This window comes from Carassius gibelio, chromosome B19 (genome assembly GCF_023724105.1).
Source record: "Carassius gibelio isolate Cgi1373 ecotype wild population from Czech Republic chromosome B19, carGib1.2-hapl.c, whole genome shotgun sequence".
Classification (NCBI taxonomy): Eukaryota; Metazoa; Chordata; class Actinopteri; order Cypriniformes; family Cyprinidae; genus Carassius; species Carassius gibelio.
The window spans coordinates 15,476,941-15,504,936 of NC_068414.1; the positions used below are offsets into that span (position 1 = coordinate 15,476,941).

At 36.3% G+C, this 27,996-nt stretch overlaps 2 protein-coding genes and 1 long non-coding RNA gene across 3 annotated transcripts; all 3 read right to left on the reverse strand.

Moving 5' to 3' along the window:
• On the reverse strand, positions 1-11,676 carry LOC127979006 (SH3 domain-binding protein 5-like). Its single transcript, XM_052584085.1, has 6 exons — positions 10,906-11,676; positions 10,612-10,674; positions 9,807-9,935; positions 5,936-6,097; positions 4,405-4,578; positions 1-3,903 (listed from the first exon to the last, which is right to left on the reverse strand). The coding sequence occupies exons 1-6, from the start codon at positions 11,149-11,151 to the stop codon at positions 3,280-3,282; spliced, it is 1,398 nt and encodes a 465-aa protein (XP_052440045.1). The 5' UTR covers positions 11,152-11,676; the 3' UTR covers positions 1-3,279.
• Positions 11,677-12,208: 532 nt separating this feature from the next.
• LOC127979005 (general transcription factor IIH subunit 4) lies at positions 12,209-27,901 on the reverse strand. The gene is made up of 14 exons (XM_052584084.1): positions 27,753-27,901; positions 27,278-27,393; positions 26,941-27,045; positions 18,857-18,988; positions 18,592-18,777; positions 18,366-18,474; positions 15,890-15,958; positions 15,633-15,716; positions 14,696-14,864; positions 14,467-14,597; positions 14,325-14,372; positions 13,168-13,246; positions 12,717-12,778; positions 12,209-12,624 (listed from the first exon to the last, which is right to left on the reverse strand). The coding sequence occupies exons 1-14, from the start codon at positions 27,753-27,755 to the stop codon at positions 12,514-12,516; spliced, it is 1,404 nt and encodes a 467-aa protein (XP_052440044.1). The 5' UTR covers positions 27,756-27,901; the 3' UTR covers positions 12,209-12,513.
• LOC127979017 (uncharacterized) lies at positions 19,429-26,788 on the reverse strand. Its single transcript, XR_008158694.1, has 2 exons — positions 26,286-26,788; positions 19,429-26,190 (listed from the first exon to the last, which is right to left on the reverse strand). It is a non-coding gene; the product is annotated as an uncharacterized LOC127979017 (long non-coding RNA).
• Positions 27,902-27,996: the final 95 nt, after the last annotated feature.

The window sequence follows — 27,996 nt, forward strand, 5'->3', positions numbered from 1 at the left end:
TTGTTAAATTAAAGTTTTAATATCTCTAACTGTGCAATAAATAAACATTTACAGAATAAGTTACAGTATCAGTCACGTAGAGATTAATTGTACTCATCATACATCAGCTTGTATATACATAGAGTTCATGTGACCAACGAATGGAGAGAGAGACAGCAGCATACTGGAATAACTCTACACAGCTTCATCTATTTACTGTGAGGAAAGGTGAGGAATCTGTACTCAGCAGGTTATGATGGGGCTTTCTGGACAAAAACTACAACAACTACGTTTGAAAAAAATACCAAAACAACAAAAACATTTGGGAGAGGAGAGTAGGATGTAAACTTGCATACAATAATGTACTGTTCACAGCACGGTTTGTTCAAACAGCTAGCATATTACATGATTTCAGCTAGCATATTACATGATTTCATAGTGTACATCTGTAAAACAGTTATGTCAACAAATACACATCATTCAGTCGCACCGCATTTGTTTTATTTACCCAACTTTTCTTGTAAAAAGCAGCAGAACTGACACACATTTCCTTTCATTCCTCAACTGACCTAAAATCTCTCAAAAATATCAAAGACAATAAAAACAGTACAGTAAAATATATCATAAATGCCACGAACTTAACATTACATGTTGCATGAAATAATACCAACTGACAGCCAAATAAAATTATAAAAACTAAATATTCCAGATATCTACACTTGATGCGAGAGACCCGGAGATGGGAACCAAATACAGCAATATTATAAAAACTATATATATAATATATATTCCAGGTTACATACAAGTTAAGTCAGATGAAGAGTGTCATATTAACCATCACCACAGAAAAGACTTTAAGTCAGGCTGAATTTCATTCTCCTAAACAAACAAAAAAAATGTTTAAAGTTACACACTAACAATGGAAGCCTATCAGGAAAGTGTTTTACTGTACCAATATACCTCCACTCTAAGAGCATTTCCCTTTTTTGAGGTAATAGAAAGAGATGTGAGTTTGATCTGCAATGTTCAATCCATTTCTCGCTTGTTTTCCCTCTCTCTCGCAATGTGTGAAGTGTCTTTTCTGTCTTTTTTCCCCTGTTCCCTGACCGAGTGAAACAGTAGCCAATAAAAGACAGGATCAGAGCATGAGAACTACAAATCCCTGCGGATTGAATAAAATACATCCTCCTTTTTGTTATTCATTAATTTGCCAAGAACATCTGAACCCCCTCCGCTATAGTGCAGTGTTACAATAATGCCACGTCAATCAGTGTAGGTGTGTTAATATTCTCCTTCCTCTCGATTAATTATGTCCAAAAATGGATTCAATATCATGTCTGAATCTTAGTCGCCACACTTGGAGGAGCTTTGCACTCATTTGAACCATTTGGTAGGACTATTATTTATGTAGGACAGTTTCCACCATTTTCAGTAAAAAATAAATAAATAAATAATAAAAATAAAAATAAATAAATAAAATTAAGACTAAAAAAATATAAAAATAAAATACAAATAAAACGTAAATACTTTTTATCCACACATGCTCGTCCTGCACGAGCTCTGTGATGTGCGGTGTGTGATGTTATGGACGCAGATCACAGAGCTCATGCAAGACAAGCATTTGTGGTAAAAAAATGTGTTTTGAGGAAATTTACCAATCGTTTTACTAGATAAGACTCTTTGAAGCTGCATGGAAACTGCAATTAGCACCTTCAACCTACTGGTTCCTGTTTAAAGTCCACTATATGGAGAAGAAACCTAAAATGTTTTCCTCAAAAACCTTAATTTCTTTTCGACTGAAGAAAGATGTGGACATTTTGGATGACTCTGGGGTGAGCAAATCATCAGGACATTTTAATTCTGGTGTGAACTAATCCTTTGATGGTGAAGAAATGTTGATCAATTTGTTTACCAATTAGTTTTTTTTACTCTCAGGTGGAAACGGACTTCCATAGTTAGTGTTAATAAAGATGGAGTATTTAATAATTGTTCAGAAAGTAAAATACTTTCTGTCATTGATTAGATGATCCGCATATGCCATTGGTTGAGCCAGTGTTGACACATCAGGCTTGTCTGGATTCTTCTCAAGCTTGTTGATCAAGTTGATGATGTTGATTACTATGAAACGTGTAAACTCTTTTAGAAAGTGAAAGTGACGTGACATTCAGCCAAGTATGGTGACCCATACTCAGAATTCCCATCCAAAGTGCACACACACAGAGCAGTAATAACATACACACTGTGAACACACACCCGGAGCAGTGGGCAGCCATTTATGGTTGGGGGTTCGATGCATTGCTCAAGGGCACCTAAGTCGTGGTATTGCCGGCCCGGGACTCGAACCCACAACCCTAAGGTTAGGAGTCAAACTCTCTAACCACTACTAGGCCACGACTTCCCCCAGGGAATCCAGACAAGCCTGATGTGGCAACACTGACCATAAGTTTGGGGGCGGATCGTCTAACCAATATTTTGGGAAACCTGTATGTTTTTGCAATTCCATTAAGTGCCACATGGGCACAGAAATTACACACTTCACCTTTACAAGGATTATTCACAAAAAAAAGACTTTTATCTTCAGAACACAAATTAAGGTATTTTGATGAAATCCGAGAGCTTTCTGACCCTGCATAGACAGCAACACAACTAAATGTTCTTAGACCCAGAAATGTAGTAAGGACATCGCTAAAACAGTCCATGTGACATCAGTGGCTTGACTTCAGTTTTAAGAGTCTATGAGAATACTTTTTGTGCACAAAGAAAACAAAACAATGACTTTATTTAACAATTCTTCTCCCCCGAGTTACTATCTTCTGCCATTATAGAGAGTACCACATGCACTGATTACGTGCAGAGGAACAAACACTCATGCATTACGGTACTTTCGATAAAAGGCAGATGACGGTAACTCAGGGTTATTTTTGTTTTCTTTGCACACAAAAAGTATTCTCGCAGCATTGTAAAATTGTGGATGAACCACTGATGTCACATGGACTATTTTTACAATGACCTTTCTGGGACTAAAATTTCAGTTGCGTTGGAGGGTCAGAAAGCTCTCGGATTTCATCAAAAAAAATCCTAATTTGTGTTCTAAAGATGAACGAAGGTCTTGCAGGTTTAGAACAACATAAGGGTGAGTGACAATTTTCATTTTCGGCTAAACTATCCATTTAATAGAATGCAGTGTTTTCAGTCTGATTTATTTGTAGTCAGTTGAGAGTCTCTCCTGGAAGCATGCAGGCAAGCTTTAGCCCTCCAACACTGGAGTGGAGTAACAGGCAACTCTAATTTCTTGTTTCCTCACAAACTAACACTTCTGTGGTGCTGCTTCACAAAGCTCTCTTGCTCTCTATCTCTCTGCTCTCTGTCCGTCCCTGAGGCACCGTTCTCTGTGTCCTGTCTCGAGAGGTTCAACACCTCTCTCTCTACTATTCTATCATCGACCCTAAATCCTCTTTCGCTCTCTGCCTCTTTCTCCTCACCTATTATACTTCCGACGTCACTAAGGTTTCCCAAGTGCTCCACAGAATCGAACTTCTCCAGGTCGGAGGCGATGGTTTGCAGGCTGATGACTGACATGGAGTCTGACGCCGCCTTCTCCGCCCTCTCTCTCTGGCCCCACCCCGCCTCCCTGTGTTTCTCCACCCACTGCCTGGTTTTCTCCTGATCAGCCCAGTCATTAACCATTAAGGGATTGGCCACCACCCCTCCATACGCCCCTGCCTGGATTACACCCTCAGACTCCGCCCCCACTGGAGAGCTCCGCCCCCCACGGGCTCTGTTTCGCTCTTTGGCAGCACGAATGCGACCCCTTTGGGCATGGATGTGCTCGCTGATTTGCTCAAGGTTGTGGAGGGCGACAGAATATCGGGTTTTCACCTTCGCCACTCGTTCCTCCAGCAGGACGACTTTGGACTTGTGCTCCTGTTAATGAGTGATGATAATCATAGCACAATGGATTAAAAAAAGACAAACAATTTGTCATGTTTATGCACCACATATATCAATGACATTATGGTAACCAGATAAACAGATAACTATCCAATCAGAATTTTTTTTATTTATAATATTTATTTTATTTATAATATATCTCTCTCTCTCTCTCTATATATATATATATATATATATATATATATATAGTATAAAGAAGTAAACATTTTCTAACATCAACCAATTAGTGGTTATTTGCCATATATATATAAAATATAATTGGTTGATGTTAGAAAATGTTTACTTCTTTATACTACAAAATGCAATAGACTAACTAAAAAAGAAATGAACAGTTTGTATGCTACAAGTCAAGGTCCTATTAATTCCACCGACCCCTAGTTTGCATTTCATAGAGGATTTCATTTAGTAACTTAAATCGATACGGCCAGCAGACCTTGAATACCTTTACAGCAGAGGCCAGTCCCTGATGCATACCTCTAAGATGTGGTTGAACTGAGCCTTGAGCTCAAAATAAGGCTTGGACTTTATAATGACCCTCTTAAGAGCCTTCAGCAAAGTCTGCACACGTGCTTCTGCTTCCTGACAAAGCTGAGTGACACGCTGGTGCTCCCTCTCGCTCCTCAAACGCTCCTCTTCTGCCTCGTTCACCTGAAAACAGAAACATGTCCAACGTGATATCCTGTTCTGTTCTCAAGAGACATTTAATCAAATGTATTCTCATTTCTTTCTGTATCATTCGTACAAAGACTTAACAATCAATATCGCATCAACCCTGTCAATAACAGAGTATTCTTAGGAGTTTGTAGAAAAGTACATACAGGAATGTTAAAGGTACAATTTTTGTACTGTTACTGGTAAAAAAAAAAAAAAAAATTATTCAATATTTTATTACTGATTGTTTACTAAAAAGGTAGAGTAAATGTAAAACTTTTTTGTTAGCTTCAAGTTAACATGAATTGCTTAACAACCCATTTTCTTTCTGTAATGTGATGCATTTCAAAGTAATACAGGATACTGAATGAGGAAAAAAGCAAGACTTTTGGGAATTGAATAAATTGTTAAAAGAGGGCATTTCAAAACAGAATGGAGTCAGACTGAATGTGAGTTTGCTGAAATAACGATCCAGAAAGCCATTCGGCTGGAGTGACATCAGGATAAAAGGGAATTTTTTTTCATTTGGATTAAAGATAACAAAAACAATTGTATTCTTTGGAATAAATGCACCAATAAATCATTCACAATAAAACCAGGCATATCCAATGTTTTGTTCTTTTGTAATTTGTTCCTTTGACATTTAATTTGTTCTATTGTTTCTATTCTATTGCATGCAATTTGTTACTTTATTCTTTTTTTATTACGTACTATTTACTTGAATTTACTAGTTATTTGTATTTTTGTTTCCATTCCTTGTTATTTTTCGGTACTTTATTACTGGCTGTTCACTTGAACGATTCATTTATAATCCTGAATCAGTGTTTATTTAATTTGCAACTTTCACTTGAATGATTTATTGAAAAACCTGAAGCCATAATTGTTTAAAAGTATTTTCTATGCTACTGGAATTGGCATCAAGCATCTTGAAAATTCACTAGCATTGGTAATTGACTACTGAAGTTTTGGTGACAACCCAACTGGGAACTAAAACTGTAGGATGATTTCACATCGAAGAAGTGCTGCTTCCATTTTACTGGCAGGGTTTGAATAAAATATAAATGAAGACATGTAACCTTGATCTTTAAGTGTAGGTGTGCATTCATCAGCATTATTGATTGCTCCCACTGTGTCAATCAAAGCCACACTGCCTTTAAAATCCACACTAACCAGCTGGGCACATTTAAAGAAGACACATTCAACAGGGCAAACCTAGAATTCTGACGATGAGGGATTGATTTTAGCAATTAAGACCTGTCGTAAACCTAAGACCACTTGTGTTTTTGAGCACAAATTTATGCAACAGCCTATTGCCGTAATTATCTAAGAGCGATACAGACTCACTTTGTCGTACCTTTGCTGTGGCATGGTTTAGCATCTCTTGCCAGGTAGGGTCCAATGTGTTCCTGTCAGCCAATAAACCTTGCTCAGCCACATAAACCATCTCTCTGGCAGCCGTGTGCATGGAGACAGCCCTCTCGTACCTCAGCGCTGCCTTCTGGGTCTCCTGTTGAGCCTGTGCGTAAGGTCATCCGTCATATTTCATATACAGCAATCAATCACTCAGCTCTGCAAACATGCAGCCAATCAGAGGAAGGGATGCTGACCTTACAGAGAGCCATAAAGTGAATGGGCACTACAAATCCTTCCAAACTTTATATCAGGTTATATGCAATCTAATAAAACACTAGCTACAGGATGTGGGATTAGTATGGAAGAACATAATTCTACAGCAATATTAATTTTTATGTAATAAGGCAAAAGACAAGAGAGATGTACTCTGTATAGCACTTCACAAACCATAACCATCCACTTTAAATAACGAGGATGAAATGGCCAATGGGAGTTGAGGAATGTAAAGCTGACATCCAATCATAACTCTAATAAGGCTGGATCTGAAAACCATTTAACTGAAAAAGCCTGGCTTGCTGTCGGTGAAAATTGCTGTGCACAGATCAGAACACCCAAGCCAATCAATAAAAGTCAGGAACCGAGAATGGCAGGCCATATTTCATTGGGATAACTCGCTGGAAATATGGCATCCTCGCCAAGGATGATATCTGACTTTGGCTACGTTCCCATCAACAACTGCACTTACTAGCAGACTCTTCAAATGCTCAGTTTATAGGAGGGGATCGAATGATGTCTCCATGAATGAATATATGAAGCCAAGACCCTTTTTTATTGTTGCGATAGCCATGAATATCACCTGTAAACTTGTGACAGCAGTATAAGTAAAAAGATGGGGACATGCACAACTCCAGAAATTCTTATCAAAACTGAAACTACATTATGTTAGAAATGGAAGACATTCAAATTCAAAACAGGATTCACAACCATATTCTGCTGCTGTGTAAATGTAGCCTTTATTTTACACAACATTTACTGATAAAGATTTATTCAAATCACTTGGGAGGAGTAAAATATGCCTGTAAAAGGCTTTCTTAAAGCATAAGGACACTACACACCAGACATCATTTTCAGAAAACTATGTCATATTTCTCAGCAAAACCCTATCAGACAGTGTATAATATAATAAAATACGAGATAAAATGCGATAATATATATATTTTATAATATAAAATATGAGAACTGAATTCAAAACTGTTTTAATTCTCTCACACACACACACACCTGAATAGATTAATTCTACTGTTCAAAAGTTTGGGGTCAATAAAAGTTTTGTGTTTGAGTGTATTTTAAAATGTAATTTCTTTCTGTGATGCACAGCTACATTTTCACCAGCATCATTAATCTAGCCTTCCAAGTCACATAATCCTTCAGAAATCTAAAGTTTTGGGTTAATAATTTTTTGTTTGAAAGAAATTAATGTTTTTATTCAGTAAAGGAATCTAAGGATGTGTTAAATTGATAAAAAGTAATAGCAAGGACTTATATTGTTAGAAAATATTTCTATTTTGGATAAATCCTGTTCTTTTTAACTTTTTATTCATCAAAGAATCCTGAAAACGAATCACAGGTTAGAAAAAATATTAAGCAGCAAAACAGTTTCCAACACTGATAATAAATGAGGATCAAATCAGCATATTAAAATTATTTTTTTAAAGGGTCATGTGACACTGAAGTCTGGAGTAATGATGCTGAAAATTCACTAGGAATAAATTATATTTTACAGTATAATAAAATCAATGATAAATTGCGATTAATCGCATCCAAAATAAAAGTTTTTCTATGCATAATATATGTGTGTACTGTGTATGTTTATTGTGTATATATAATATAAATACACACACATTCAGTATATATTTTGAAAATATTTACATATTTTTACATGTCTGCATTTATATTCATTAATATTATAAATAAATATATTTTATATATAAAAATAACATATTTTTTCTGAAATATATACATGCATGAGTGTGTATTTATATATATATATATATATATATACATAATAAATATACACAGTACACACAAATATTATGCATAGAAAAACGTATTTGTTTTGGATGCGATTAATCATTTGACAGCAATGGTTAAAACAGAAAAGAGTTATTTTAAATTTAAATAGTTTTATAATATTACTGTATTATTTACTTATATATGAATAAATAAATAAATATATATATATATATATATATATATATATATATATATATATATATATATATATATATATATATATATATATATATAATCTAACTGATCCCAAACTTTTGCAAGGTAGTGTGTGTACATATATGGGAAGGACACATAGTTGTGGTGATGCTGCCCTCATCAGTTGCCCATAACTGTGGCTGTTATCATTGTATTGCATCTCTCATCTTGTATTTGTCATATTAAAAATCTCTGTGTGTGTGTGTGTGTGTGTATTAGACGGCTTGCATAAAAAATGCCCTTGAAAATGTTGCTTCTAAATTGATCTCTTTTAGAGCAGTTCTTCTTCAGCCAGACACATTCAGACAGATAGCTCTGTCATGGACTCATGTATTGTGCTGCTGTTTGAGCACGTCACCATTAGCCATGAGTTTTGTGTAGCCTCCTCCCTTAGAAGCATATCTGTGTCAATGAACCCAAAAACCAGCCATATTATACAGGGCTTTCTCAAGACTGATTAGCTGAAGAGTCGTTCAGGCGGCCCACAGTGTGGTAAGTTTTGAAAATGTGTTTTTTGCACATACCTAATAGAGCTGTGGCGAAATCTCGTGGTACAAGATCTTGCAAGATCCGATGTGTCTTGCGAGAACGTGATGATATCCTCACAAAACAATTTGCAGTGTTTACATTAGAGCTGCACTATTAATCGTTTACAGATTGCAATCTCGATTCAAACACCCACGCAATCTTATTCCTGAATGACAACAAATCAGCTATCTATTATGACTGTTTCACATCGCGAGTGTCAATGGAGCATGGAAACACATTTTGTCGCTGCCCATGTTAATAAATCATTCATGGTGCTGCTGATACAGAAAGAGCAACACAAACAGTCTTTTCAACCACACAACATTATCCCTGTGACAGATATTTAAATAACAGAAGTACTGGGGTAAACGTTTATAGTTTTGGTATAAACACTTATTCTCTAGAGTAGCGATAAAAATAAAAGAATCTTAACGCGTGTTATGTATTGTAATGCTTATACTCGTCCTCCAGGTGTTTTTTGTGTATTATTATTTGTTCAAATTAATTTAGTAAAAGACTTAAGCAATATATTAAGCATATATATATATATATATATATATAAATATATATATATATATATATATATATATGTGTGTGTGTGTGTGTGTGTGTGTGTGTCGAGAGAGAGAGAGAGAGAGAGAGAGAGAGAGAGAGAGAGAGAGAGAGAGAGAGAGAGAGAGAGAGAGAGAGAGAGAGTCAGAGCACTACATTTACTGAACTTGTCTACTCATCTGCACAGTTTTCATGAGAGGGACGATGATGACCAAGTCAAAGTTTAAATTCTGCGTTGCTTCAATTGTTTTCAATTACACTCTGTAGCCTCAGCTAAACGATTTCCATCAGTTCAATTACATATTCAAAATTGGCTGCAAAATGCTAATGAAAAGTGATGTGCAAATCACACCTCGTCTTATCAGGGTTAATCACATTAACACACTCACTCTTTCACCATAACGATCACTGCAATGAGAAATGTTTTCTGCTTCAGCGGGAGGATTTTCGCAATAATGAGAGACTGGAAATGAAGCAGCAAACTACAAAAACATCTTGCACTCATCCGACACACACGTACACACCTCTTTAGCGAGCCTACGGGCTTCGTAATAAGGTCTGGCTTTCTCAATGCAGGCTCCCAGCTGAGAGCCCTGAGCGTTGAGTTTGCGTGCCGAGTCTGTAAGGATCCTCCTGTAGCTGGATCTCGCTTCCTAAACGAGCGTTAGACAGAGATAATGAGAAAGAGTGAGAAAAACAATGCTCAACTTGAGTTAAATATTGTAAACAATACATTCATTATTACTCTAATTTAGTGTTTCTCAACCGATGGGGACTCACAACCCAAACATGGCTTATAAAGACAGTAGTAAAATAAATAATATCGAAAGAAAATATTAAAGGAGTTGGCAGAGGCTATTAACACTACCACCGCCCACCAACATGTGTTTTAGCTAGACAACAAAAAGACTTCTGCTGGACATCTCCAGTGGTGAAGATGATAAAGTGCATAATTACTTTTTTAACTCAATCAACCATAGTTCAATTCCACCTTTTGCCGCCTTTTAACAAATTCTTCTCACTTTTCACATATTATATCACAATAGGATGCATGCATTTCCAATAACAATGCAGCTCTGCATCTTTGCAAAAAAAAACAAAAAAAATAGCTTTGCATCACAGAAATAAATTACATTTTTGTGCACATCTCATTTGCTGTTGTTAAACTGAATTACTGCATCAAGACAATAGAACAGGTGTGAAGTGATCCCCATCAAACTGTGTGACCAAATCTGAAGTCAAGACGTTATATTGTTTAAAACTGAAGATCTCTCTTAGGCTGTATGTATGGTTTTGAGACAAAGCAGTAGTCTCATACACATTACTCACATCCAGCTGTAGTTCGACTCGGTTGATCTCATCACTGGCCTGATTCAAGTGCTCCAGCTCCTCCTGACAAATGAGAAACAGGGAGGGAGTACACTTAACATTCATTTACTATTATTACAAGTATTAAATAACAAACAAAGGTACATTAATTAATATAAAACCAGCAAAAACCACAGACAAACTAAACATTTTACTATTATAAACCATTAATTGAAGCATAATATGTATCATAGTTCACTGAGTTTATAGTCATAGACACAGTATCAAGTTTATTTTGGGTCCAAATCCTAAAACCTGAATCCTGGGGTCCAGCTCTTCCTCATATTGCTCCTCATCTTCATCAAACTCATCCTTATCTTTCTCCGCCACCACGGTGTTCTCGGTTTTGATCGTGATTTCCTCGTTTCCTCCATCCCCGCTTCTGTTTTTCAGGGTGTCGTCCCTCTCCCCGGTGTCCACCGCGGCGCTCTGCTCTCTCCACTCCCCGTTCTCAGGCTCCCCTGACCCGGGGGGGTTCTCACGCTGAGGCCCCGGTTCCATCCGTGGCCTTGAGAATTACCCGTTTTGTTCTTTTAAATAAGAATATATTAGAGCTTAAATGTTTGCCATGCCTAAATACATATTTACCCGATCATTACCGGTAAAGTGCTACATTATCGGTGAATGAGAATCATTTAACGGCGCAGGCGTGTTTTTTGTAGCGGTAGAGTCTCGCAGCGATGAATGACCCGAGCTGAACCGTTAGCTTCGCGGCTAACTGCAGAAATCACAGCCTCTCCAGACCGCACTGCTCAGGGCTCATAAATACAGCGACAGCTCCAGACAGACATAGATAGACAGTTACTGTTATTGTCCCAGTTTGGTTGTGTTCGTTTCCGTTATTTCTTACCCTCCCTATTTCTTCATCTCTAACTGCCTTTTTAGTTTTGGTCCAGGATGATCTTTACAAACATTTCCCATGGAAACCGTTCCAAAGTTTTCGCCTTGTTACTCCAGTTATCGTTATTACTGTAAAATCAAGCGTCAGAAATTATATTTATATAGTTTTTTTTCCCCCGCTGATAATTTTTAAATATGATGATAGCGGTGGCTAATACAAGAATTATTGTAATTCAAAATATGTGAATCTCGAGGCACCTGACAAGTACACGTCAAGTATTTCACCTTAAAATAGCATTTTACCCCGGAAACATCAAATGTAATAAATAACAAAGAAAAAATATATTTCATTGTTATTTAACATTATTAACATTACTTTGATAATTAAGTTCATTTTCGTATTTTTCTTATTATCACATTGCAAAGAAAATACCACGTAAGCCTTTTACTTACATGTATCATTATTATTCCTACTGTATCTGTTATTTTACTCAAGTGAAATAATATTGCAATGTAATTATTCGCGTTATTCATCTTCTAAAATAGCGGGAACTGGGCGTGTTTTTATAAGATTCGCCCGTTAAGACTCAAATTTATTCATCTCCATCATCAACATAAAAGCTGAATTTGAATTCTGTAATATCCCCTTAATTACTTGTGACTGAAATGTAAATTTCATGGACCAAATTTCCATGCCATCAAACAAAAGAGATAGCAATCAGTGTAAACAGTATTTATTTTAGTCAGTTTACCTCAGACACAAACATGAAGCAAAGACAGACATTACAAAAGCAAAATTAAGTCAATAAGGGAATAATAATAATGCATAAACAGCTAACGGCTTTGAACTATGTATAGAAACATATCGTTTTTTTCCTGTACAGATGAACTTGCAATGAAACACACAAAAATAGTGCTCATTATAGTTAATGTCTCATGTCCATCTATAAGCTATAATTTTTGTAAAATTTATAAGTGAAAGATGCATCTTTCAGGGCTGTTCTTCTGTTCTTCTTTTTTCCTCTATGTATGGCTCTTTTGTCTCTTCCAGAATCTCTTAACCTCGCTGTGTCCATGTGGCGACACCACCATGACCCTGTGAGCGGGGTTCTGCCAAACCAGCACACCTAAACCCTGCAGGACAGACCGGTACAGGACATCACTGCAGCACACACAGCTGCTTAATAAAGCACAGCAAGTACACATAGAAAGATGCCATTCTTTACCTGAGCCCTGTCCCGCAAGACTTCAAAATCAGCCTGGGATAAAAACTGGTTGTATAAGACTCCTGAAAGAATGAAAAACACCACTGAGAAGTTTGTAGATTTTCAGATGGTGTTTATGACCCCTACCCCAAACCTTATTCCAATGCAACTTCTTATGCAGACTGACATTTACATTCAAGAGAATGAACCCTGCAGCTCACCCATGGAATGGAAACAAGTTCTCTATGTCATAAAATCATCAAGATGTCATTTCTTTTTTTTTATTGAGATGGAGACAGCCATTCCCATTGGTTACATTTAAATAAAATAGCAACACTGTATTATTTAAATAACTGAAATTCCTAATGTACAAAAATTATTAAATATAACACTGATATTTGAACTAACCTAAGTAATGTAAATTTGCTTTGGAGCTGGAGAGCTGGTCTCTTATGCACAAAGACATACTCACCCTCTGTGAACTGTAAGCGATCTTTCTCGAGCTCCCACAGTCTGATCTGATCCGTGATGGTTGGGGGAAGGATGGGGCTCTGAAGGACAGAATGATATGTGGAAACATGTTCATGCATTAAGCAGAGAATATTTGCATAGCAGTATAGAATTGTCATGATAAGGGTCACCATATTGCACAAGGGAGACCCCTAAGGGACATCTGAGCCTGTAAGGGGAAACTACAGAGGGCTGTGAGATTACATTTTTGCAGTCAAAACCCAGAAACAAGTTAGCATTTCCTGTTTCATCATCCTGAAGTCAATGTTTTTTAGTTAAATGTCTGAAACAAGGTCTGTGGTGAACACAAGCTCAAGATATTTTCACACTTTATTCCATGGCATAAAATAAATTAATACCCCATTTGTGCTTTTTTAAGCTATTACTTGTCTTGAAAAAAGCAGTTGCTAACCAGTGCCTACAAAGATTGGCAGGACATTTAAGATCACACACTGACTTCCATTGTATGGTAAAGAAATACTATGCAAGTCAATGGGTACCGTCCAATGTTTGTATACCAACCTTCTCCAAAATATATTGTTTTGTGTTTAACAGCTGAAAGAAAATCATACAGGTTTGGAACAAAAGGAGGATGAGTGAATTATGACACAATTGTTTATTTTTGGGTGAACTATCCCTTTAATAGTGCTGATGACGTTAAAGTCATGTGACTGTGGTGAAGTTTGTTTATAGCTTTAGTTTTTTTCTTATGGCTTTTAAGAATCATTAACTTTTGTTGGTCACCAAGCTTGTTTTCTGCTAAATTAAAAAGCAAGTGGAAAAAAATCCTATTAGCTTTTTAAGTTTTTTATTTTTTTAGAGAGAGAGAAAACATAGATAAAATTTCCAGGCTGGCCATGAAAAATATATCATTATTAAAGTGCTTTATGGGACTAATAGATTTCTAATGAACATGATCAATGAGATTTTCAACTGGAAAAACACAATTTTAAAGAAATCCTTACAAGCACTGCATTTAATTATATTAAAACATTTTAATAATTATTCATGATAAATGAAGAATTACTAGAAATAATTAATTACTAGAAAATATTATAATTTCTAATATTAAAATATTAAAATTTGAACCCTTTTTATTAGCACAAAGGTTTAAATTACCTGTTTAAGCATTACTGGGTGAGCTCGGGTACTTAAGAAGTGAATGATCTGAAATCACAAAATACATGAAACAAACAAACAAACAGCCCTGTCGTTAGAAGAACAAACCAATCTGCAGAGCGCCAGGTTGTGTGTCTCTCACCTGCTGTGCTGTAATGCCGTTAGCGATGGCCTGCTGCACTGACTCTCTGGTTACTTGTGCAACCACCAGGTTAGGAAACCGATAAAGCATCTCGCTAAATAGAGCTACTAGTGCAATCTGGAGCTCAGAGTCTGTCGGAGAGAGATGGAGGAAGTGTGATTTCCTCGACTTATCTCATACGGTGCATTGCATTTTAGACAAGTCAGTGTGTGTGATGTGCGTGACGTACTTGTGTAGGCATATACACGGTAATTTGTTTCTACAACGATGAAGCCTGTGTCTCCTGTTCCTGCTGTGGCTCCGAGTGCAGTCGAAGCAGATCCAGTGGCAGTGTTTACTGTGACCCCTGCAGCTAGAGTTATGGCCAACCTGGTAGGGTAGTACCTCCTTGACTTCCTCTGTGAAAAGATGATGCAAACTGGTGCAACTGCTTTTTTTTATTTTTTAAGTCATCTTTCCAGTACAGTGCATTTAAAGTACTGCATAAGTAAAACATTTTGACAGCATGTTAGGATTACTATAAAATTCTAACAGCACTTTAACAATGTCCCTAGTGATAAATAAATACAAACCCGTTTAAAAGTTTGGGGTCAGTAAAATATTTATTTAAAAAAAAAAAAAAAAAAATTATTCAGCAACCACAAATTAAATTTGTACGTGTCAATAAAGACATTTATACTGTTATAAAATATTTTTGTTTCAAATAAATGCTGTTATTTCGAATTTTATAGTCATCAACAACAAGTTTACCACAGTTTACACAAAAATATGAAGCAGCACAACTGTTTTTAACATTAATAACAATAAAAAAAGTGTCTTGAGCAGCAAATCAGCATATTATTATGATTTCTGAAGGATCATGGGACAAAATTCAGCTTTGCATCACAGGAATAAAATACATTTGAAAATATATTCAAATATAAAACATATTTTAAATGGTAATAATATATATTTTGTATATTATTTTACTGTACTCTAACTGTAAAATAAACGCAGCCTTGGTGAGCATTTTAGACATCTTTAACAATACATTTTTTTTATTATTCCTTACTTTTGTTTGTGTATGTGCGTGCATAAAACACATTTTTATTATTATCTATATATTATATGTATAATTTGATCCTCACACAGAGCTGTTCAGCACTTTTACTGGATGACTGACTGACCTTTCTTTGGAAAACCAGACCGAACTCTCGTAAATGCTGCAAAAATGTGAGCAGAGACTCACTCATGCCCTCCACAGAATAATCCTGCAAGAAAAACAACAATCCCACTAGTAAAAAGCAAAACGTTTTAATAAGCACGCAAGCAAATCTATTTCATGAGACTATAGCAGAATGGCTTCTTTAATTGAATTACAATAAGTTATGGCTTTTATCTATGACTCGTATGTTATTCTTGACATTGTAAAAGCTGCACTCACCCTACCAAGAGTGGAAAAACTCAGCTGGAACAAAAAGGAAAGAATCTCCACCAGGTCCATTCCTCTCGACTGTGAAGGAGAAGATCAGACTGTTAATGAGGAGGCGGAGCCAGATTTTCCAACACACTAACCACGTTTACACGCAGCCTAATAATACCATCAGAATGACAACTCAACTGGAATGAGAAGTCATCATGTAAACACCTTGAGGGAATTAAAATGATTAGACTGAAAGAAGAGGTGCAAGTCTTGAATAATTCACCGAACAGGAGCGACTGGCATACGAACATCTGTATCGGACAACTTTCACAATCAGATTCAAAAATACTTTGTGCGCACATGCAATGAGGTTCAGACGCTCTCTCACCCAGTGGTCTTTGCAAATGACTCTCATCCAGATGTCTAGTTATTAAAGGCCATATGTTTTCATTAGATAGAGACATCGTTTTGTGATGCTTTTACAAATTCTTAACTTCTGTTAAGCAAAGTTAGCAACGCAAGAAGAAAGCCATGTTTTTTCCGTATGTTAGAAAGGCAAACACACTGTTGTATCATGCTAAGTTGTTTATCTTTCTTCAACAGCACTCAGAAGCTTCTCGCGGTTACTGCACTTTTGGCACACAGAAATTTGATTCACAATTTCAACTGGGTACACATGAATCTGCTGCCTGTCAGTCTAGTCTGGGCATTTAAACCTTTATATGAGACATATATCATAATGTGGGCCAGATTTACTGAACAGGCCAAATTAGCATGAGATCACAATCTCATAAGCACATCGATGAGAAAGGAGAGTTCTGCGGTTGATCCACTGACAATACACAAATGAAAGAACACAGACACAGCCAAATCATATCCATAATGACCAACACATAATGACCCAGCAGAGATGAAAACTGCATAATTTTTAGTAAGGTAATGAAGCTTTGCAAGTGATTTAAGACTCTAAAAATACACATCTTTTTTTTTTTTTTTTTTTATACCAGACATAACCATTTTAACCAATTTAAATGGACAAATTGTACCTGGTAATGTATTGCGTACAATAAGGTGACAAAAATACTTTTTGTTAAATTACAAATTAAGTTGAATTAGTGTAAAGAAACATACATTTTTTTTAAACATTATTTGGGTCATGCCGAGTCAACTCAACCACAGGTCCCCAGCACAAATTTGAGATTTTTTTGTAGAGGGGGATAAAAATTTCATAATTCACCTGAGATTCAGAGCCTTTTTATCGAGGGGTAAAAAGGACTTCAGAAAGATGACAGCATCATAACGGTACTTTTACACAGAGATTTGTTGGTCTGTTAGTAAAATCTGTTGACTTTAGCAATCTTTGTTGCTTTATGTTCCAATGGTGACCATTCAAAATGGGAAATAGCACTTTCAGGTTTTTTCTTTAAAGTTTGCAGGCCTGTAACTCAAAAAGTTAGTGAGCTCAACAGTGAGTGCAAGCTAGATTCAAGTGATTATTATTTTAAATATGGTTACTTTTCTTACAGAAATGCATCGATTCACAACAGGAGGCCTTTGTTCACCCCGCAGAGCCATGTGAGACACCTAGGCTGACTTTAGGGTGAATAAAGTATGGCCTAATTTTCATTTTTGGGTGATCTAAGCCTTTAAGACATGCCTTTTTTGTGTGTTTAAATAACATTAATTTGACTACCCCAATCTTTAGCATGATTTATTTAAAGCTGCGGTAGGGAACTTTTGACGCTCTAGCGGTTAATAAACAGAACTGCTTGTGTCTTGCGGAAGAACATCGTAGCCGGAACTACTTCTCTCTGTTTATGTCTATGAAGAATCACAAAGGTACTGGGTTACTCCGCCGCGGTACCCCCGAAGCAATCTAAAATAGTCCGAATATAAACACTTATTATAGGTGCACCCTAGTGATTCAGGACAAGCTAAAAACACGGTTTGGAAAATGGATTCATGGTGTACTCGCTTATTATATACATTTTGTATACTTTGAACACAAAAAAAAGTTACGGACCGCAGCTCTGATTGGTTATTTCTTACCGCTCCCGGGTGCACCTATAATAAGTGTTTATATTCTGACTATTTCAGATTGCTTCGGGGATACCGCGGCGGAGTAACCCAGTACCTTTGTGATTCTTCATAGACATAAACAGAGAGAAGTAGTTCTGGCTAAGATGTTCTTCCGCAAGACGCAAGCAGTTCTGTTTATTAACCGCTAGAGCGTCAAAAGTTACCTACCGCAGCTTTAAATATTCTCCTCTCATAAATGTTGTGTCTGAAAGGGAAACTCCATTTAATACACATACAATAAGTTCAGACTCAAAATAAATGCGTCCACAGCTTTTCATCGTTCATTTTTCACTGTGAGTCTCTAATAAATCCTGACCGTAGCTTTTTAATTGCCTAAAGTGGGTTTGTGCTGGTTCAAGCCGGTAGTAGATCTGCTCTTTACAGAGTACAGAGTAGACTCTAGATGTCATGCACTGACCTGCGCTGTTTTGAGGTACTGCAGAGTGAAGTACCACAGCTGAGATGCTGTGTCCAGCAGCAGGAACTGAAACCCTGCTGAGGTGATACAAGGAGCCTCGCCAGCCTCGCTGAGAGAGAGAGAGCGAGAGAGAGAGGGAGGAAAAAACAGATCAAGATCACTTTATGTCTACCCTTCATGTCTGACCTACTTTAGTTGGTGCATCAGGAGCGATGGTGTGCTCTACCTCTTCATGAGCCCGGCCTGTGTGAGAAGTTGGGCCAGATCCTGGCTGACGGCTGCGCTGGGAGAGCCCACCATGAAGTGAAGGATGACCTCCCAGCGCTCCATGGCATAGCGGTCCAGACTCTCTACATCCCTCGCGTGACGATCGGGGCCCAGGTTACTGCCCTCATCTGTCCACGGTTTACCCCTGACAAAGTCAACATTAGTCCAGTAAACCTGCTTCCCCAACATTAAATACAGTTCCTAATCCAAAAAGTGTTCCTCACCCGCCTAGAAGTGCTACTCTCAGGTTGTCTTTAAACACTGGGTTCAGCACAAATCCTTGGAGTCCACCTTGAAGGTGCTGACTGTGCCAGAGCCGTAGCCCAATTAACACTGACACGCACTTATCGTGGTCCCTAGGAAAAGGAAAGAAACATGAAGATATATATATATATATATATATATATATATATATATATATATATATATATATATAAGAAAGTGATACATGACACTACCATTCAAATGTTTGAGGTGGGTAAGATGTTTTCGTAAAAAGTCTCACCAAGTCTCCATTTACAGTAATATTCCAAAATATTATTAACATTTAAAAGAACTGTTTATTGTTTTAAAATATTTTATTGATCATTTATTACTGTGATAGCAATTTTATCAGCCATTACTCCAGTGTCACATGATCCTACAGAAGTCATTTTAATATGCGATTTGGGTAACTCTTTATTTTTTTATTATGCACTCACTGTATGGTTAGGGTTTGGTTTAAGGTGTAGGGGAATTTACAGTTAAAACCCAAGGACCAGATATGTCGCAATGAAGACCAGGACTCAGAGATGAGTTCAGTTAATAATAATAATTTTACTTGAAGAAAATAGTTTGCAATTTCATCAGCAGAAGTCAGCTTCAACACTCTCGAAGGAGTTCGCAGGCCGCCCCCAGTACAATACAAAATCAACCACAGTTATACCCTGACAGAGGATACTAATTGCGTCAATACATGAGTCAACAAAATTCTGATTGGTTCCAAAATCTAGATAAAACTCTCCAAAGACGTATATCTGATATGCTGGACACTGGCAGTTGATCGTTTGTCCTGGGACTGTCTGAGCTTCTCCCTGTACAGACAGATACTAACACACGTACACGGAGAACTTATCTAAAATTCAAGGCTTTCTAGCACTGGCGAGTGTCTTATCATTACGGTTGGATACACACACATAATATGTGGACATTAATCTTGAGGAAAAGAAATACAGCACACATGAGGTTACACATTTCACTCTTGCTATAACTTGATTAAAAGTCAAACAAGAAATCATGTAATAAAATAATTAATATCAGTATGAAGGATATGGCAAATCGGCATCCACTCCTTCAGTCCCCCGTTTTAGATCAATGTGGGGTCTAATACCCCACATCTGGTCTAATAAATGAGGTCAGGTGTAGTTGTGATGCATGCTAAGAATGCAGGCTGTTGGTCAACTTAAGCAGGTGCATATACTTAAGATCTCTGGTACTGGCTGACATTTCTAGTAATAAACACATTATTTTGTACAAAATACTTCCCATAATCATTCTTACTTCCCATATACATTCATCTACTTACTTAATCCCACAATATCGCCACTTGCACTAGTCTTTCTTAACATAATGTCTTTTCCAGTGAATTATTCTGTGTGTCCCTCTACCTGGAAAAGTGTCCTCCATCCATATATACTTTCATCAACATATCTTTGTAAATACCTCTCTTCCTACTACAGCTACTTCACACTTACCCTCTAAAACAAAACATTTATCTAACAGCCTTAAGACTAAATTTGCATATTCATTAACCAGATTTAACAAATCATTAAAGAAAACCGCATACACTATAACCAATTCATTTTTTTTTTTTTAACCCTTAAGAAGGATATTTGCCTTATTTGTTTTCTTTTAGCATGTTTTATACAACTATGATGAATTTTAGTTAATTTGGTCATATCTTAAAATAAACTCATTACAATAAACGTATATATATTATTCTCTGGAAGCCGGGCTAAATGAATAACCACTGTTATTGCATTCCTGACATATGTCAGACCCTCAGTCACCTCACAGATACCAAATATAGACATTGCTTATAACCTAAATCCCAGTAAAGATACCCTTATTTTATGAAAATCTATAATTTTCCCCATCAATGGTACAATTATAGAGATTGATTATCTATTTTACCCTTTCATTCCAAACTTGGTGTTAAAAACACAAAATTAAACAAACCAAAAATAAGTAAGATCAATATTGAGCCATCTTAAAAAAATAAAAATAATCATAATCATAATTTCCTCGAAAACCTAGAGCAGTTCCTAGTTTATTACTTAATAGCCCTTTTATTAAGTTTTACTTTCACCACGAATCCATTTGCAGTCATCATAGTTCACATGCTGTTTAAACATACATTAACCATTAACCCAAACTTGTCATTGTTAACAACATTTGATCAAAATTACATTTTAAGTATCGAAGTGTCTAACTTCAAAAATACACCTAACCTATCCACTTATTGTCATGCATGTATTTTATACCAGGACATTACTGTTAACCATACTCATTGCCTTATCATTACCTTTTTTTTTCAAATGCAAATCTTGTCAATTTTCATACCATATTACTGTACTCAGACTATATTAATGACACATTCAGAAGCAAATCCTCAATACCTCGTATTAAGTCAATTTAGTTCTCACTGTTTTGTCAGTGATAAATGCTTACACATCAGCTACGAGATCAATGTCTTTAAAACCCTCGTTCATGTTTGTCAATTGGTAGTGATATTTATTTACTCATAAATTATTATAAACTAAAAAAAAAGCACACAGATTTCCCAATACTATTACTAAATGAACAATACTATTACTTAGTTCTAAACGCCCAAATATTTATTAAAGAGACATCCTCAGTTTCTGTAAATCTGTATTGAAACAGTATACATTATCAAAAAGCCCTGTCAGTGTTCACAATATTAATTTGATTTGACCTGACAGGTGTTCATAAGCAGCTCCATAGAGCCTATTACAATTGTTTTGTTCAAACTAAATTTATTATTATTATTTTTTTTTTTTTTTTGCTGTGCTATTTCAATTAATTCAAACCTCTTGTTATGGATTTGCTCCATTAAGGGGCTATCCACACGTTTTTGTTCAACTTATCTCTGTTCTACATAAACCACTACATAAAGCTTTTGCACTATATTACACAAGCGGGATTCACTCCTTTGTTTTCCCACCAGGCTTCTTTATGTGAGGGTGCTCTCTGGATAATTTGGTTAGTGACGTAGCCAATCTGTCACTGTTTTTCTGCCGTCTAAAATATTTACCTTTACCATTCAAACAACAAAGTGTTAACTTGTTAAAATTTAGACCCTCATTTAAATTTAGGCATGGATTTTAAACCCATTTTGGACGGCAAACTTAAATTTCACAAATCCAATCATATAAACACTCTTTAACATATTAATCCAGAGAGTGATTTAAATCAGCATTATAAAAGACAAAACAAGTCATTATTACCAGTAGCAGACAGAGCTGGATAACCAATCCACTTAAAGCTCGTCCCATGTTCGGCATTGTCTTTTCATTAGTTTCACTCAGAATTACCGACTTCTGTAAAGTAATTTCACTCAACACATCTGTAATGATAAAACACTCATTCCAGAGGTTAGTAACTCAATTGAAACAAAACAGGAACAGAATTGTCCCCCAAAAATTTATAGTAGCCATCCTTGTGCATGCACATACTTAACACATTAATATTTTAACAGCTCATATTTAAGGTTTTCCTTTTGGTATTAAATCGGAAGGATTTAAACTTAAACATTGTCTGTGCATTTTACCTAGTTTGAACCTAGTCTCTTATCTAATCTCAAAGTTTGCCTGTTCTTTAATGATTTTTATTTAGAGTAAAATCAGCTTGGTTGTTTTGGTCTTCAAATCATTGCTCTGTTTTGGTTACTCTTTCTTAGCAGGCCAATAATAGAAGAAGAGCACTATCCCTGCCTCCACTCAAGCACTCTCTCTCTCTCTCTCTCTTACTGTGCAAAATATTATTTATTTATTTATTTTGACAATTTTTGCCAAACTTTAACTTAGACAATAATATAAAATTCATTACAACATATAACCCTAAATTATTCAAATAAGTTAAAAATATCAAAGTTTCTAGATCTAAAATCTCAGTTTAAACTGTTTAAAATACATAATGCTAGGAACATTTCTTTAAAATTATTTTTACCTTACATGCTTAATTCCCTTAACCTTTGTTATCTAAACCATCTCTTGATTAAGCAGAAGCAGTCTTATTTTTTAGCCACCACCATATCTTGTTATCATCTTGTGTCATGCCTAATGACCTGCATGAGTAAAGACTATGATATAGACATATTAGTTCAATATCATTTTAGCCTCATAAGAAATTTTTGTCTCAAAATAATGGCTGTCATCACATGGTCTCAGATGGTTCTTGAAAGCCCATTGCCATTAACTTTTTATAAATAAGCTCCTTGTCCTCAGGGTGTGATCCACTGGCATAGTTGCATCAAGTTGTGGACGCTTGTCACAACAATCAGTCAAGGAATGTGGTTGCTGGTGATCAGGTCTGGAGGAGCTCACATTTTGAGGCAGATTGCTGTACTTCATACAGTTCCCCTCTTAATGATGCTCTAGGCCTATCAAGCATCCGCTCAACTCCACTACCATCTCACATATAACACCTCCCTTCAGGGCAGGTGCCCAGTGGCGGTGACCCCCTGCCTTAGGTTGTCCCCTATTGGCCAGAAGAGGATCTTACCCGTCATTGAGAAATCACCTCATGCACACTGGTAACCACTCTTTCCCGTTGCAACATCCTCGACAGTCTTCTTCCAGAATCCAGTATTTCCTGCAGCTTAGGAAAGGTGCACTCAAGAACCATGAGAGCCATTGACAGCACCTACTAGTGTTAAAACATTGAAAAAGGTTAATCAAACTAATATTTAATCGCTAAACTCAATTGGATACCTCCAAACTATCATGCTGAGATTACTCAGTGAATTAATTTTTCACACCCGTCCATTCATTGTAATTTTCTGTTGCTTCTGTAGCTGCAGCCATCAGGCCCTGTATGATGGTGGAGACTAAAAATAAGACAGATAAGTTACTGGTCATAGAACAAATAGCAATACAACTGTTTAACTATTCAAAATTATTACATCTATAGCTCAGGGTCTGTATTATGATTTTAAAGACCTCATGTCTCTTCAACAATTGCTCCTAAATTGTTATTCATTATTTTTATAATCTCTTATTTCTTACATGCATTGGGCAGTTGAACATTTAACTACCAATTGCCCTCTTAATGCATTAAATCTGAACTCTTTTTAGCATGTCCTTTAGCATCTCTGCCTATGATTTGACTGAAACACTGTGCTGTACTATAAATATCTTATCACTTAAACACAAGCTCAGATAACGGCATTTTAGCTTACTTTGAATGAGAGAGAGAGAACTCTGAGGGATTCAGGACTCGTAACAATGCATTTTCATTCATTTTTAACATAATTTCATCGTACTATCATTTTATTCTAGCCCAGTTTAAAACTTGTCAGAAATTATATGCATTTTAAAAATAAACATCTTTATATTTGTATTTTTACTTTATTTTCGCAACTCAAATGTTTCTCAAAGTTCTTTGCAGTCATTGTCATTACTTTTACATCAACTTGTATTTATCCATTCACTTAATTCTGGCCATGGCTTCTGAATTTCAACATTGGTTTTAAATCTGTCAGAGGTTATCTGACCCAGGTATATTACTTTGGGTCTTGCTAGCATGCTGTCTTCAAAGTTACTTTGAAACCCCCGTTTATGTTACTTGTTTACAACTTTATCATCTCATAAACAAAAAATAATTTTCTTTTCTCTTCTTTTTTCTTTTTTTATGATGCTGCGTGACTACAATTTTGCAATCCAACAATAAAATTACTCTTTTGGCCAAACATTAGTAAATATAGGAATTACATTTTTTTTTTTTTTTACTCAGAACATGTCTCTGGTACTTTTAAAGCTTAAGCCAGAGTCATGGTGGGGGCCAGCATGAGATAAAACAACGGCGTCATTGTAGTCAAAGTAATTTTATCTTTTTTAAAGCAAAACATAAGCTTCTAAGTTTTTCCAAAATGCCACTGCCAATTTGTGTGCCTACAGTTTTTTTTTTTCACTAACCCAGAATTCTGTTCAGTATTCCTTGTCAGGACTTTCAACAATTATATAGGAACTGGAACAGGTCTTATGATATCATTCTTTGTCATTTAAACCTTCTATGCACAGAGAATCAGATTAAATCATCACTCAGTTACTTCTGGGATTATTTTTAACAAATCGGCACATACATTTATAAATGTTTATTTCTCAGGTTCTTTCTAAGTTTAAAGCCAATCAAGTTTTTGTTTTAACATTACAATCAGAATTAAAGCTCAGACTGATCATTCTTTAAATGAATTCAGAGAATATATTTTTTTTTTTAAAGTCAGAGCTTCAGAGCCAAACTGTTTACAGCATTTGCTCTCTTCTGTTTCATTATTTCTATCAGGGCTGACCAGGTTACCTAATTTGTCAGTCATATTTCTATCATAAACCAAAAACATATTGAGGCGGCGATCTTACCAACAGCACTTGACTTCTGCGTGATGAAATTGCAAAGTATATTCCAGAATTTCCATATACTGGTCCAATCCAATCAGGGTCATGAAAACTACATTTTAGCTCTTTTGGGGTTGTTCCTGAGGCATCCCAGATCAATCAATACTTTCCCTTTGCATATATCCCTATATTTTTATAGGTGCACATATGAATTATCAATATTTATTTTTAAACACTAATTTTGGATACTCTGTTCCCTAACCACTGACCTGGCCTATTTCTAAGCTCGGGGCGCCCCTGTCTGTAATGGTGGGTGATCGAGAGTTGGAAGAGCGAGATACGACTAGAACCCCCGTCTAGCGTCTTACATTCTTCTCGGGATTTCCCATACCCCTACTTTGGCTTACCCGGCCGTAAATGCACTGCCCTTTATGGCCTCTCGTGCTTTTTGGCTCTCTGTGCTTGACCCAGCACTGCCTATTTACGGCCCTATGTGTCCCTTGTCCCTCGGTGCTTGACCCAGCACTGCCCTTTACGGGTTCACATGCCTGTTAAGAATGCGTTTTTGTCCCCCCCTGGACTGTGCACACCTAGAAAATTTTTACGTCTCTCTCTAAGACCTATAGGTGTGCACCTGTTCCCTCTGTAACTGTACACATCTCTAAATATCTTATATCAAGACCTACCGATGTGTACTTGTACCCCTTATACTCACAAGGTTACTTATTTACAGGTATATTGTGACACCAATTTACCTACTCCACCCTGGAGCTGGTGTCTACCCCCTCACGTCTGAGTAAGTCTATCGTTCCTCCTTCTCTCGACCCCCTCCACTTACAGACAGTTCCTAACCAATAATATTAAATCTAAAATCTTTCCTACCTTGGTTTGATGATTGATCAGGGATGTCAACAAAGAACTATTGCCCGCCGATCCTCCACCATTAACTGTAGGGGAATTTACAGTTAAAACCCAAGGACCAGATATGTCGCAATGAAGACCAGGACTCAGAGATGAGTTCAGTTAATAATAATAATTTTACTTGAAGAAAATAGTTTGCAATTTCATCAGCAGAAGTCAGCTTCAACACTCTCGAAGGAGTTCGCAGGCCGCCCCCAGTACAATACAAAATCAACCACAGTTATACCCTGACAGAGGATACTAATTGCGTCAATACATGAGTCAACAAAATTCTGATTGGTTCCAAAATCTAGATAAAACTCTCCAAAGACGTATATCTGATATGCTGGACACTGGCAGTTGATCGTTTGTCCTGGGACTGTCTGAGCTTCTCCCTGTACAGACAGATACTAACACACGTACACGGAGAACTTATCTAAAATTCAAGGCTTTCTAGCACTGGCGAGTGTCTTATCATTACGGTTGGATACACACACATAATATGTGGACATTAATCTTGAGGAAAAGAAATACAGCACACATGAGGTTACACATTTCACTCTTGCTATAACTTGATTAAAAGTCAAACAAGAAATCATGTAATAAAATAATTAATATCAGTATGAAGGATATGGCAAATCGGCATCCACTCCTTCAAAGGTAACTTGTAAATCTATAATTATGAATAATTCATTATAATTATTATAGTAAGTACAAGTAACGTGTAGCAAGGACACCTTAATATCAAATGTTACCCCAATTTGTTTTAGAATGACAAAACTAACTTTTGTACATACTTTTGGCTGTCTTTTTTAACCCACAGCGCGACTGCAGCTTGTGGAAGTGGATGGTCTAAAAACAGCATCCGCATCACATAATTCTTTGCCAATGATGGAAGTTCCCTGTTAGAAAATGAATCGGACAAAAAGCATTAACCATTGTGTAATCTCAGTTTTATGAAAATTATGTTAGAACTATCATATTATTTTAGGTAAAAATTTTGTTGGCTTGAAAACCAGGTTGTGCATTATTCTTCTCTCTCTCACTTTAATAAATCCCACTTGCATTATCTAACCAAATTAGATTCATACATGTTAATATGCATGCATATTTAAAGACTGAAGCCAGATGGACCTGTAGACTGCCAGGCATGTTGCTGGGTGATTGTAGAGCTTGTCGAGGATCTCTGGACTCAATTCCTTTAGATACTCATGCAAGTTTTTGCACTGCAGCTGGACTCGAAGCTTCATCTGTTTACATAGGAGAATGAAGAGTCAAAGGATGACTTGCGTTATGACTTATTACTATAATGAAAGGCCATGGTGAATGGTAAAAAGTGCATTATACTGTTCATAATACATGAACAGTACCACATAACATTTTTGTTTTGCACATAGGAATATTAACTGAGGCGTTAGAGCACATTCAATAGCTATAATTTATATAAACAAAATACACTTAAATCAAAAGTCAACAGGCAACGAATACATTGAAAACGATATTTAATAATGTATCACTGTGCTTATTGTTGCGTGCAGTTCCTGATTACAGAAGTGTTTAATGTCAGTGTTTTTCGCTTTAAAATATAATATACAGTCAATATGCTTACCATGTCTCAGGTGCGTCAGGTAGCGCAAGAGAGTGCATTAAATGAAGTTAATCATTGTATTTCTTCACAACAATTCATACATGCATTCAGTACTGATGGTAAGAAGCCATGTTGAAGGATCACGTGACCGCCGAAACGTGCTGTCTGATTGGCTAACATGCCGTGCGTGGGGCGGGACTTTCGATAAACTATTCATTCGTAAACTTCTTATTTAAAATACATGGTGTTTTTAAAGACATGTTTT

Coding starts and splice junctions, on each gene's coding strand:
- LOC127979006 (XM_052584085.1), bottom strand. CDS start 11,151: ATGGAACCGGGGCCTCAGCGTGAGAACCCCCCCGGGTCAGGGGAGCCT. Junction 9,936..10,611: donor GAGTCGAACTACAGCTGGAT/GTGAGTAATGTG, acceptor ACGCTCGTTTAG/GAAGCGAGATCCAGCTACAG. Junction 6,098..9,806: donor CCCGTAGGCTCGCTAAAGAG/GTGTGTACGTGT, acceptor CCTTACGCACAG/GCTCAACAGGAGACCCAGAA.
- LOC127979005 (XM_052584084.1), bottom strand. Junction 18,778..18,856: donor AGAGTAGCACTTCTAGGCGG/GTGAGGAACACT, acceptor TGACTTTGTCAG/GGGTAAACCGTGGACAGATG. Junction 14,598..14,695: donor CCGTGTATATGCCTACACAA/GTACGTCACGCA, acceptor TCTCTCCGACAG/ACTCTGAGCTCCAGATTGCA.